Below are 13,295 nucleotides of genomic sequence, written 5' to 3'. Positions count from 1 at the left end.
TTTGTACGTCACCGCCACCTATCGGCTGTTTTAGTTAGTTTTTTTTTTCCTGTCTTAAAAAAATTCCCGTGACCTAGCGATGCTAACTTCGTAAACCGTTGTTTATTTAGGTTATTTCTCTGGTTTTTATGAATTTTTAAAGCTTCTACGGACTTTTTGCCCACCCTGTATTGATACTAAAGATTCTCAAGGGTACATTCTTATCTGAAATTAATACTTAATAAGTGAAGAAAATGGAATTTTGAATTTCTTCCATCGAACTTCCGACGCAATATTACGTCAGAAACATTGGACTGGTTAACAGAGGAAAGGGAGAATTTGGATTTATTTACTTTTTCACTGACTTTTGCAATGCGGAAAATTCCGCGTTTTTGTTTCAGATAGCGAGAGGAATTCCAACAAAAATAACGCCGAGTTATTTCAAAAGAAAGCGGCTTGGATTCAAGCGTACATAAAAATATGCACTATATAGTCTGTCTGGATTTATTCACTTCAATACATGGTACCGGATGAAAACAAAAAATTGTTTTGTTTTACGTGGGTATATGTATAGTGTATATGGTTTGGTTTCGGTCAGGGAAATGAAATTGGACGTACGTGGAAAGCAGCAGTGCACACAACACAATATCTGATTACTTTCTTTCTGCCTATCCATACTTTCAGTATTCCACCAAAAATATTTGAATTTTTGTGCTTTCCCCCCATCATTCAAAAACCTGAGAGGGTATGATGTACGGGGCTGCGGCGGGGGAGAATTTTCCTTTCCCACCGCCCGTGGGCCTCTGGGGCGGGGGAGAGGCTCCCCTTTCTCCCGCTCCAGGCCACAAAATACACCTATTTGTCAACTCTGGCATTTCCAAGGTTTTTGCTGTTTTTCCGCAAACTTGGATTTGAAAATCCCTTTTGAGACGACATTTGTCATTGGCCTCTGCGTTGGGGGAGAAATTTATCAAACCGTCCTTTTTCTTCTTTTTTCTTTTCTTTTTTTGGTATTCCCGTTCCTGCCCTTATTCTGAGAGACATCGAAGCCCTTACTTTAAGCCCATGATATATTTTGTCCGGGTTTTTCTATTCATATAAATGGTTTGTTTATGCGCTATGAAAAGGGATTTAAAAAAAAGGTTATCTTTTTCGTTTTTTTAAATACATAATATTTGTTTATTCTCTGCTCTGTTCATATTTTCATGAATAGTTAAGAGCTGCGCTCTCTCTGCATTAATCTATATATAATTCGGTTTTGAGTGAAATGCCAAGATCTGTATGTGGGATTACTTACGGGAATGGTACAACAATATAAATTTTTTGGACTTTAATTTTTGAAAACTGAAGTAGTCAATAATAATCTGCAGTTTCAGTATTGTCTCTGAGTTTTAAGGGGTTTAAACTGTGGTTTTATATATAGAGATACATAAGGGGCCATTCAAGTATTACGTAAGTAGATTTTCAGTCATTTTTGGCCCCCTTCCCCCCCTTGTCAGCAAAAGTCAGCAAAAGATTGCCCCCCCCCCCCACTTCCACCCCTGTCAGCAAAATTGCGTCAGCAGCTTAGAATATTTCATATCTTCAAAAAAGGGTTTTTGATGACGTAAGCAGCCTTCAAATCCCCCTCCCCCCCCCCCTTGTCCTCAAAAGCCGGCAAATCGGAAACCCCCCTCGATGCTGACGTAATACTTGAATGACCCCTAATTGATATTTGGAAAAGTACAGGGTGTGCGTAAAAATTACTTTCTTATTTTGGGCGGGTGAGGCTGTGGAGGGCTTTCTTTTGTCACAAATGATATAATATACGGGTAGTAGGTAACTCAAAAGATGCGCTAGTCATTTATTGAATAATGTGAAAATTCACTGATTGGTGGCGCATAAACATACACACAACTTTAGATATACTTATGCATATAAGTGTTCAATACAGTGAAATCTCACTACAATGATACTCGATACAACGATAAATCCTTCTACAATGATATTTTTTCAAATCTTGTTTGGAATCGTCTAAACTCTCGATATGACGATATTTTTTGCTATTATAAATCCCTCCACATTACGATATTTTTTGAGATTTTGAAACAGCTACAACAATATTTCTTTATATGTCTGTCGGAAAGAAAAGAAATTCTTATGTATATTTATTAACTCGTCACATATTTTAATTCTTTCGAGGACGTCTCTGCAATAATATCAGTATTTGGTTCAACCTGATCACCGAAAGTGTTGATGAAGTTTTCGGTATCGCTACTTTATGTGTATACATCAAAGTGTATCGCAATAAAACGTTTAACAGAGGCAATACACACATCTAACTGAATTTTGTTTTTCAACTAATCAATAAAAATTTTTTGCTTTAAATAAATACTCAGAAAAGGGCATTGTTTGGTGGTACTAACAATGCCAATTTAGTAAAGATGTCAACAGCAGCAGCCACATATATTTGATGGCACGTGATGATAATGTTCCCTCTCGATGTAACGATATTTTTATTGGTCCGCACAATGTTGTTATACCGAGGTATCACTGCATTTTGTCCTTGAGTTTGAATAATGTGCACAACCTGCCTTTTTCCGTTAGCCATCTAATGATGTTGAATTGCATGTGGATGATGAATTGCATGCGATTAAACACAAGTGGGTTTCCTTACTTTTAATAATTATAGTTTAATTTTTCAATCCAAAATCTGATACCATTCGCGTTGCAGCATCATCCTTTGGCGAATTTTTACACTCGATGAGGTGTAATTGACGCGCAAGTTGAATACCCATGATTTCGGAAAAAGACGCTTGAATGTCTAATTTCCGGATCCCGCTATAGGTATACTGTTACTCGGTAGAATCCGGGTTTTCTGATTAACCTGAGTTACAGGGGACCTAGACGAGTTGGAAAATAGAGTGGTATATCAATTTTCACTCATCTGCCAGTGAAGAAGTCGAAGTACGTTTCTGTATAAATTTTTTTTTATTTGGAAAAGGTCAAGTGCATTATCCTAAAAGCGCTTTTGTTCAGTAGAGGGCTACATGGGAGCAGTGATCACGCTGTGGGACAGGAGGGTCCCCTTCTGAAGTGAAATAGCAGAAACACTGCAGGCAGTTGCACAAGTGAAATTCTGTGACCACAGAGCATATCGACGTAGTGTTATAGATAGTCACATCAGAGCTTAATGATGGGGATAAAATATGATGTATTTATGTTTTTTTCCTCTGTATTGTGTTATTTTTTTCTGACATTATAAGCCCAAAGTTGGCCACTTCGCGAACTGGCTAGCCAGCTGACTCGGACGATGTCCTTTCACCGGGGTTTGGCCGGCCCCTATATATCAAATCCCCCCCCCCCCCCATGTATCCCTATATCGATCTCTATGATTCGGGGTCATCAACGTGTGGGCGGATCTTTTTGTGATAAGTATGGCCATTTAATATAATTACCCATAGTTAATCATAATTATTATGGTTAGCTAAACCCTCGATAAAATGAATCTGAATGTTGATATATTAGTGATCCGCACATAGGGATCGACATATAGGGGCCTGTCAAACCACGGCGAAAGCCCGAATTTCGGGCATTGGCCGGATCAACTGGGCCGGCAAGTTCACGAGGTGGCCACCTTTGGCTTTGGCAGTAATTCACACTTACAATCCGCAGATGCATATTTTGCTACTTAGAGGAGAAAAATATCGTTATCATCTCTAGCGGTGTATATAATCAAGTGAAAATTTCATTCATCAATAATGAAGTCCGGCTTATCGATCAACTTTAATCGGCTCGATCGATCCAATCAAAATTTTCATCAATAGTTTGTAATTTAATTTGATTAATGTAATGAAACCGACTTAAAGCGTCTTAAATATTAGTGGCTTTCCTAACATTTTAGATAAGTGACCACCATATCCAAGAACATTCGAATCAATACTTTGATCAAACTTTTCGGTATGGGGGAATATAGAAGTTTATTCAACGAAAACTGGGTATGAAGACATTTTAAAATTGAGTTCTATGGGACTTTTATAAGAAAAATTCATTTGGCTCAAAATTTGTCACAAATTTATTGTCTCCACTGTGTACAGCAGTTTTGGTGTTCGGGAAGCATGAGTTAACACCTACCCACCCTCCCTCCAGTACTATTTGGGACACACTCAGATATTCCCTGCATTCTAATATACTACCTTTAATACAAGCTGGTTATAAATCAATTGACACTAAGGTGAATGTAGCGTCCATTCTGATGAAACTTGGTATATAGGAAGTATATAAGAGAGATTCAATAAAAAAAAAGTTCAATTTCTGACCACCAGGTGAAAGAGTTGAGTTTTTTTTTTTAATCGCAAGATATCAATTTTCCTATGGTCCAAATAACGTATATACCAAGTTTCAATGAAATACGTACACCCCAACGGGCGCTACATAGGTCAGTATAATTCGATTGACGCTACTCAGCTTAGTTATACTGACACTACTCCGACCTATGTAGCGCCCGTTGTGATAAGCATATTTCATTGAAACTTGGTTTATACGTTATTTGAACCGTAGGGAAAAGATAACTGCTTTAAAAAAAAACGCAACTTTTTCACCTGGTGGTCGAAAATTTAACCATTTCTTATTGAATCTTTCTGCCTCCCTCCCCCCTATACTCCATATATCCTATATACCCAGTTTCATCAGAATAGGCGCTATATACGTCTGAATGGTGTCAGTTTTATTAATAACCACCCTGTGTACTATAGCTTAATACTGGACCTCTATAAACTTTTAGCATTTGAAAATATTCTATTAAAATTAGATTAATCGATTACATGGGTGGAGATACGGGGGGGGGCATTGCCGCCCCCCCCCCAGCTTCAAAGGTGGAGTCGACTGATCTAATGCATATACGTATAGATGAATTGACATCATCATCATCGTGCCCCCCCCCAGCAGTAATGACCGTTCCCCCCAGACTTCCAACTCTAACTCCGCCTATGATCGATTAATTTTTGATCCACCCCAGTTGAATTTTCAATTTTAGTTCCAGTTTCAAAATTTCAATTGATTCCCAGGCAATTGACCTGGCAATTATATTTGAGCATCTGTGTAATAATGCACTAAAAAGCAGTTGAAGGAATAAAGCAATATTCGCAATTAAATTTTACACGATTCAAATTTATTGTCACGCAGTATGGAAAAAAAAATCCAAGGCAAATATGAATTGTTTTGTTCGAGGTCTAAATTAAATAAATGCAAGATAGAGCATATGCAACTTGATATTTGACTAATAAGAACAATTCCGAAACCATCCTTCGGTTAAGAACCTCTTTCTTGAAAGCGTCAGTCTGTACAGTAATTGTAATTAGTAACAGTTTTTACAGTAATTGTAATTAGTAACAGTTTTTACAGTAATTGTAATTAGTAACAGCTTTTACAGTAATTGTAATTAGTAACAGTTTTTACAGTAATTGTAATTACTATATCCCGTGGATTATATATACTAAAAAAATGGTGAAATATGCACTAAACATATGCAAATAGCGTATAAAAATGTCAAAATATAAATTTACAAATGTCAAAATATAAATTTACAAATGCCAAAATATGCGCATAAAAATTTCAAAATATAAATTTACAAATGCCAAAATATGCATCCTGAAAAAGTTAAAAATTCCAAAATACGTAGAAAAATGCGAAAATATGAGTTATAAAAAAATATCAACATGCAAAAAAAGCTGATATGTTTATAAAATGCATATTTTCCATTTCTTAGTGGATTATTCATTGAAAAAAATATCCCTACATGTTTACATATGTGTACTAATAACTTCTACTTATTTTTTATGTTTAGAAATTTCTAATTTCTAGTTTTAGTCCCAGCTGCTCAGTAGCTAAATGCCAAAAACAAAGGAATTTATGTTACTGGTATTTCTAGAAATAGCGTCAAAATGGCCAATTTTTTGTTTACCTCATATTTAACACTTAGCATGTGACTCATATGGCAAACAAATAAAGCACGCGGTTTCCAGTTATGGCCCATCGAAGGCGAAGCTAACATTTGATGAGGGTTGAGTCGGCAATGTTGTACATTCAACTTACAACTCACAACATTCTCATCAAACTGGTATAAACTACCAAATTTCTTGTGCTTACATAAATAACTCAACCCATAAGTATAATATTTCAATTTTGAGCGTGCTATGCTATGATATAGAAAATGAATCACTAAATCCCACCTGCACGAAAAAAAAAAAAATACTGATGTTGTGAAAATATTATGAGCAATATTCATTTGAAAAACTGTAAAAAAAACGTGATTGAGATTTTGTAAAAATTTAAAGTATGCCCTTATCTTGAAAATTCTTTGATTTTATGCATTTATATGCATTAATGCTAAAGAAAGGGACAAAATATGCAAATGCAATGTGCATATGTCTTTGATCTGGGCTCTATTCATTATTCAGTGTAAAAAAATTCCTGCATGAATGACTTCATTCTCTATGTCTTAATTATTTCTTCTATAATTCCTTAATGTGATTGCGTTAATGTTTTTCTAATTCTCTACTGATTTGTTTTAACCTCTCATTTCTAACTTCCTCTGTCTTCTTTTTTTAACCCTTTCTTTTAACACTAACTCATTTGTGATTTCAGCTTCTGATTCTTACGACGATTTTCCTGATGACAGCCGGCCTCTTAGTAAGTAGTTCTAATAATATTCATCTATTATTCAATTAATCTTTTAATTTATCACTTAAATCCCATTGCTATTCTATTTGACCTGTCTCTCTAGAACATTCTCGCATGCTTCTTATTTTTTTTTTTTTTACATGGCTCTTACAAGCTTTCACTCTCATTCTACCTTCCTTTCTATAATTATTAGAGAGTTTTCTCGCATCGTATTTGACAACTACGGCAAATAAGGAAACCGTGTTAAAGCCTTTCAGAATTAAAATAATAATTAACGATTAAAAGGAAAAAGAAGCTTTTACTAATTTCATAATCGCCTGAAGTCAACAAATAATGTATATTTGCTGTTGACGGAAGAATATATATAAATGAGAGGTATGACTTATGTGCATTTTTTTTCTTTACATTCTAATTATTTATCAGTCGGGACATTTAAAGGATAGAAATAAATGTGAAAATGTTCTTCGTAATTGCAACGGTAATGAATCCAACTGAAATGTCATGATCTTAATGGGTGATGACAATTTGAACCCTTTCAATGCATAATTGAATAAATATTGGCGGCAGAAAAATAAAGATACGAATATTTTATAGTTTATTGAGTTAGCAAAATAAAAATTCGGAAATGTTTACTAGCGGAGTTTTGAAATGCAAATGGCTACATTTTTCTTGTATTGCTAATTGTGCTTTTTTTTTACTGAAGTTGAGTATATATTTTCCTTCACTTAGTTTATTAGAATTAAATTGTCTTGAAATAAAATGAAGATATTTTGAATTAAACTCAAATATATGAAAGTACGGTGATGTAATGTCATTTACTTGACCTCGGAAAATAGAATAAAAACTGTTAAAAGTTCATTGGGATCGCATTTAATGTTTTTAATCAATTGATTGGAGTAAGTTTTTAATTTCGTTGCTTAATTTCGTTCCAAGCGATAAAAACAATTAATACATTCCAAAAAGTAGAAAATGTATCTTACGCAACTATTGCCGCTTGAAATATTAAAAAAAAAGTAATAAAATTACTATTATGCAAGCTGCTTGACAAAAACCACTGACTACTCCATCATTACTAATGTATTAACATTACTGTTAATCAAAACTGGTTTGCTTAGCCAGAAACAGCACGACTTCTCAGGTTTCTGTCTATACAGTTCCAAGACCTCTTTAGTTTCAAACTTGACGGTGTGCCCCCAATATACGTGTTTATATGATGCTTAGTTTTTTTCAACAAATTTCCTCAATTTAACGCTCTATTGTTCACCCCCATAAAAACGCATTAAATTTAATTTTTTTTTACAAAAACGGATGTAAATTGGTGCTGTTAACATATTTTTTACTCTTTTTACTCGAAATAATACATCAACGCAGCACTTTAATTAATTAGAGAATTAGAGTGGGTTTTTTAAGTAAATAAAATGGTTAGTTTTGAGGGTAAAATTTAAAGTTCTGATTTTAATATTTTCTGTAAACACAAAATCGTGCTTAGCAAATTTGAATAGTTTTTCAATCCCTTTGACTTTATTTTCAATTTCCCCGAAATTTTGTGTGATTATATAAATCTCTGAACACATAAAGTTTCAGAAGCTCTCAAAAAATCACACCGACAAGGTAAACATAAAATATAATGACACAGAACGCATTGTCACGTACAGGCGAAATTTTGAAATGATTGCTGTTTTTATTGCCAAAAAAATTCGTGGCCTAAATTTTGGCTCCTCGTCCCCTAACGCAGTTTTTGTGACTTTCCAAAAAGTCAGGTAAATATTAATTCATCCTGTACATAAATAGAGAACGTCATCTTGACCAAATATAATGGATCTATGAATTCAGGGTCACAAATTCCAAATGTAACTTTTTTGCTGATTGCATTAGATGCCTACCGTTCAAAATTTCAACTCTTTTCTAGATTTAAAACAAAAGTATGAAAAAAAAGTATTGTACTTATACAAGATGTTGCCTTGAAGTGGCGACAAACTCAGAAGGGAATATTAGGCATCAAGGGGAACTAAATTTGTCGTAGAATGTGGTATCGCAAACCATATTTTGTCGGTGAAAATCACAAAAATACTTATGAAGGGTGTGACGTCGAGTAGGACAAAATGGCATATAATAAGTAGAAAAAACATTTACTCGACAGCATGATTCCAACACAGTTTGTCGCGTACAAAATAAAATACAATAATAAGTACAAAATCTCCTGTGATAATTTCTCTTCGTCTACTTTCTGACATTGAAATGTGCTGCACAGGCTGTATTGTAATCATGCTGCCGAGTAAATTGCCGGTTTTTGTACTTATTTATCTTACCTTTTGTGTACTTATTTTGCATTTATTATTGTACTTACTTTGTACTTTATTTTGTACACCAGGCTGTGTTGTATATAATCATGCTATCAAATAAATGTTTTTTCTACTTATTATTGGCATTTTTGTCCCACTTGAAGTCACACAGTTAGGAAGTATTTTTGCGATTTTTACCGACTAAACGTGGTTTGCAATACCATGTTCTATGGCAATTTTTGTTCCTCTTGATGCCTAATATCACCCCTCTGAGTTTGTTGCCACTCCAAGGCAGCATCCTGTATAGTCGTAGTTTATAATGAAATGAGACCAAAAAATTTACCAAAAATACTGAGAAAAGAAATTAGTATAATGGGATTTTTTTTTACCATGTATGTGCCATGTATATTTAAATATACATGGGACCATAGAGGGTTAAGACCAATGCCTATCTACAGCATCACCTTCATAATAGCGACAAAAAAATTAGTATTAGTGCTTAATTGTCTGTGTGTTACATCACTGAAGACAACAAAACCTTTTTGGAATTTATTTCTGTGTGTCTACTAACATCTAAAAGGGTTATCAAGTTGCGCGGGAAAATCGAAAAAGAGTTATTTAGAACCATTTTTCATGAGAAAAAAAAATGTTTGACTCTCAAGAAATTTGGCTGAAGCCTTAATAATAATTTATTTCCAAATCCGGGGCTGGATATAATAGGCTTTCCTTTTTTGGCCGTGCAGTGTATTTCAAAGACACGGCATCTGTGGGTGCTAGCAACACCAGCAGAAACAATCGCAATTTTGACATCATAAATACGTCATATTCCAGCATGTATCAATTCGTTAGAGGAATGCGTACGAGGTGCATGTATGGTTAAGTAGCAGTAGTAGAGTATTTCAAACAGGAATCGAATCAGTTGTGTTTTAGCTTCACGACAGTTTCTCTCACAAATATTGACTATATAAACTTGACTGATTAAAATGATTTTAAAGTAATATAATGACATAGAGAACGCATCGTCACCTGCAGGAGAAATTTTGAGATAGATGCAGTAGAATCTCGACTATCCGGCTCGCGACTGTCCTGCCTCCGTACTATCCGGTCTGGCCTCTTGGCACCACGACGTCGCCAAATCATCGGAGCTGTCACCAAACTTCGCTAAGTTTGTTGCCAATTTGGCGACATTTACAGAGGAATGCGTAAATTTTCATTTTTACATATGATAATGACTAGTTACATAATTTCTCGTAACAATATTTATATTCTTGGACTTGCTTTTTCTGTAATAATTTTTTAAAACGTACAGTCCAGTACATAACAAGCATTTACATTATGTATATGTTACGCCAAAGCCCCGAAGTTGACCGCTTCGCGCAAGCCCAGATGATCCCGCCAATTTCCGAATTTCGTGCTTTTTTGCTGAGCTTTGGCCGGCCCCCTATATATCGATTCCTTTATATGGATCACTAAGTTATCGATATGCTGAATCCTTTCATCGTTAGGGTTGTCATACTACTAGTACTACTTAATCGTACATGCACCTCGTACACATTCCTCTTCTTAGAGTAGTCATAGCTAACCGTAATAATTATGGTTAACTATAGCTAATTATAAATTGACATAATTATCACAAAAAGAAAAAAAATGATGACGTGCCGATGACCCCGAATAAGAGGGGTCATTTTTAGGGGATATACAGGGTGATTATAAAAAAACTATCCCGACATATGGGCCCCTAACTATCATACCATTCACAGAAACTGAATGAAATTTCGGCATAAGGTATTTTGATGTATGCGCTCAAGAATGATATGGTAAACAACAGTGTCACTCTAACAGTTACGGTTACAGTGAGAAAATTTCGAAAATATTAAATGGCAACACCAAGTTTTTTGTATTGGAATGTGATCTCCATTGTGAAAAACCCTAAATAGCGTTCGAACGGCAACTGTAGCATGAAAATCACCGGCGGTAGATAGGCTAAAAGTGAGGACAACCAATAAGGACAGAGAAGCAGCATGAAATAAAGCAATTTATTGTGTTTCACAAATTTTCCACATGACCTTGTGGAGGACTAATCAGGCTGGGATCTCAGCCGAAGAAACGGTGTGTCGAATGAAACGAACATTAATGCTCTGGTGCACGGCAAAGTCCTTTTTACTTTTTCCTTGCCTAGCTCCGGGGATTTTCGTGCTACAGGTGCCATTCCAACGCTATTTAGTGTTTTGCAGTATGGAGATCGCATTCCAATACAAAAAACTTGGTGTTGCCATTTGATATTTTCGAAATTTTCTCACTGTAACCGTAACTGTTAGAGTGACACTGTTGTTTTCCATATCATTCTTGCGCGCATACCTCAAAATACCTTATGCCAAAATTTCATTCAGTTTCTGTGAATGATATGATAGTTAGGGGCCCATATGTCGGGATAGTTTTTTTATAATCACCCCGTATAATGATAGATATATGAGAGTCGGCCAAAGCACGACGAAAGCCGACTTTCGGACATTAGCCGGGTCTACCAGTTCGCGAAGTGGGGAAATTCGGGCTTTGGCAGCAACATGTACATGTACTTTGGCATCAACATGTACATGTACTTTGGCATCAACATGTACATGTACTTTGGCATCAACATGTACATGTACTTTGGCATCAACATGTACATGTACTTTGGCATCAACATGTACATGTACTTTGGCATCAACATGTACATGTACTTTGGCATCAACATGCAAACACTGACCTGTACCAAGAGGTCACAAAATATGAATAGGAGTTTTTTTTTTTTTTTTTTTATTAAAATGATGTTTTGATGGTATGATCGGGGTGGGAAGTGAGCATTTATAGAAATCCGGCCTATCCGGCTTTTCTGTTATCCAGCCCACCCTTCCACCACATTAGGCCGGATAGTTCAGATTCTACTGTAATTGCTATTTTTATTGCCAAAAAAATTTATTGCATGAATTTTAACGTACACCTCTCGTCCTCTAAAGCAATTTTTTGCGAATTTTTAAAAAAGTCGTAACTTTTCATCCATCCTGTGCATAAATAGAGGACGTCACATTGACTGATAATAATGAATCTGAATTCGAGTCGTAAATTCCAAATTCACCATTTTGATGATAGCATTACATGGCTGTCGTTCAGATTTCCTGAAATTCCTGAATTATCTGAAACCTTGGCGTCAATTTACACGGCAATGTGAACAGAGCTTAAATATTTCAATGTCTAAAATCTCGAATTTCTCATAAATTTTCAGAAAAAAAAAAATCACGAGCACGTGAAAGCCGTAAAAAAAAATAAATAAATAATAAAGGAAACGAGTTATTTTATGATCTACCTGAAGAAAGAGACATAGAAATCTGGATAACGCATTTCTCTCGTTTATCGAGTAAACACGAGACGTAGATCCATGTCATATTGCCACCATCATTGTCTGTCAGTTCATGCGTTTTCCCGTGAAAAATAGAAAAATCGAGACCCTTAAAAAAATGAATTTGAAAGTATTGAATATTCAAAAAAAAAAATGTTGTTTTTTGTTATTGAAGGAATTTTTCACGGTTGTTGGACTTTCCTGTAGATTTTTACGACACTATATTGCGTTTGTGAAAGGCATTTTATTCTCTTCTGAATTGAGAAAATAAAGTAGTAAGAAAAATATTATTTTCAGACACTTTTTTTTTCCGGGGAATAAAGGAGAGGGGATCTTTTCTTTTCGCGTCATGTATTATGCAATGGAAAATAAAGAAGAGAGATCGCATCAGCAGTAGAAATGGGAAAGAGGAGAGAGAACAATGTTTTCTAACCATAAGTGTGTTTATTCCGGAGGAAGACTGTCGTTTGTTTGGCTTATTTCGATCTACTTCTTGCCACATTTTTCGTGTTTTTTCTTATTTTATTTTTTTCTTACCATGATCGTGATCATTCCCTTCTCCTTACTAAGAAACAAGGTATATATATATATATATATATGGAAGGAAAAAAACTTGTAAAAGGGTAGTTGGGAAATGGAATTGCTTTGACGCTATAGAAAATAAATTCGAATGCTTTGGCAGCCGCCAAAAACAAAACGATCTCTCCTTGATGCGGTTCACTTTCCGTCGATGGAAGGTTTTTCCCTAGAAGAATATAAAGAAGAGTAGTGATATATCCACTGAAGAAAAGAATATCTGTTGTGTGTTCCATTTTATTTTCATTTTCCTTGGCGGTACGTTTCCCGATAAATCTTGTTACTGTAATATCGAATTAAGAAAGCGCTTGTGTGTGTCCGATATGTGCGGTTGTATTACGAAGCGAATGTTATTTTTTGCTTTTACCCTGGAGAAGTAATGACACATCTGGTTTTTAGTGGAGACTCATCGATGCTTTGTT

At 35.2% G+C, this 13,295-nt stretch overlaps 1 protein-coding gene across 2 annotated transcripts in view; it reads left to right on the top strand.

Moving 5' to 3' along the window:
- LOC149078510 (disintegrin and metalloproteinase domain-containing protein 11-like) overlaps nucleotides 1–13,295 on the top strand; it is a 194,109-nt gene that overhangs the window by 130,298 nt on the left and 50,516 nt on the right. The window contains exon 2 of one of the 2 annotated variants that reach the window (XM_089240619.1): nucleotides 6,604–6,648. The exons of the other annotated variant lie outside the window; for it this stretch is intronic. Within the exon in view, the coding sequence (XP_089096745.1) occupies nucleotides 6,604–6,648 (45 nt within the window). The remainder of the gene's footprint in view (nucleotides 1–6,603; nucleotides 6,649–13,295) is intronic. 2 annotated transcript variants of the gene reach the window in all.

This window comes from Pholcus phalangioides, unplaced genomic scaffold (assembly GCF_987345545.1).
Source record: "Pholcus phalangioides strain wild (caught in Gottingen) unplaced genomic scaffold, Ppha-v1.0 ptg000013l_1, whole genome shotgun sequence".
NCBI lineage: Eukaryota > Metazoa > Arthropoda > Arachnida > Araneae > Pholcidae > Pholcus > Pholcus phalangioides.
The sequence above is the reverse complement of the archived record's forward strand: the minus strand, read 5'-3'. Positions and strand labels throughout refer to the sequence as shown.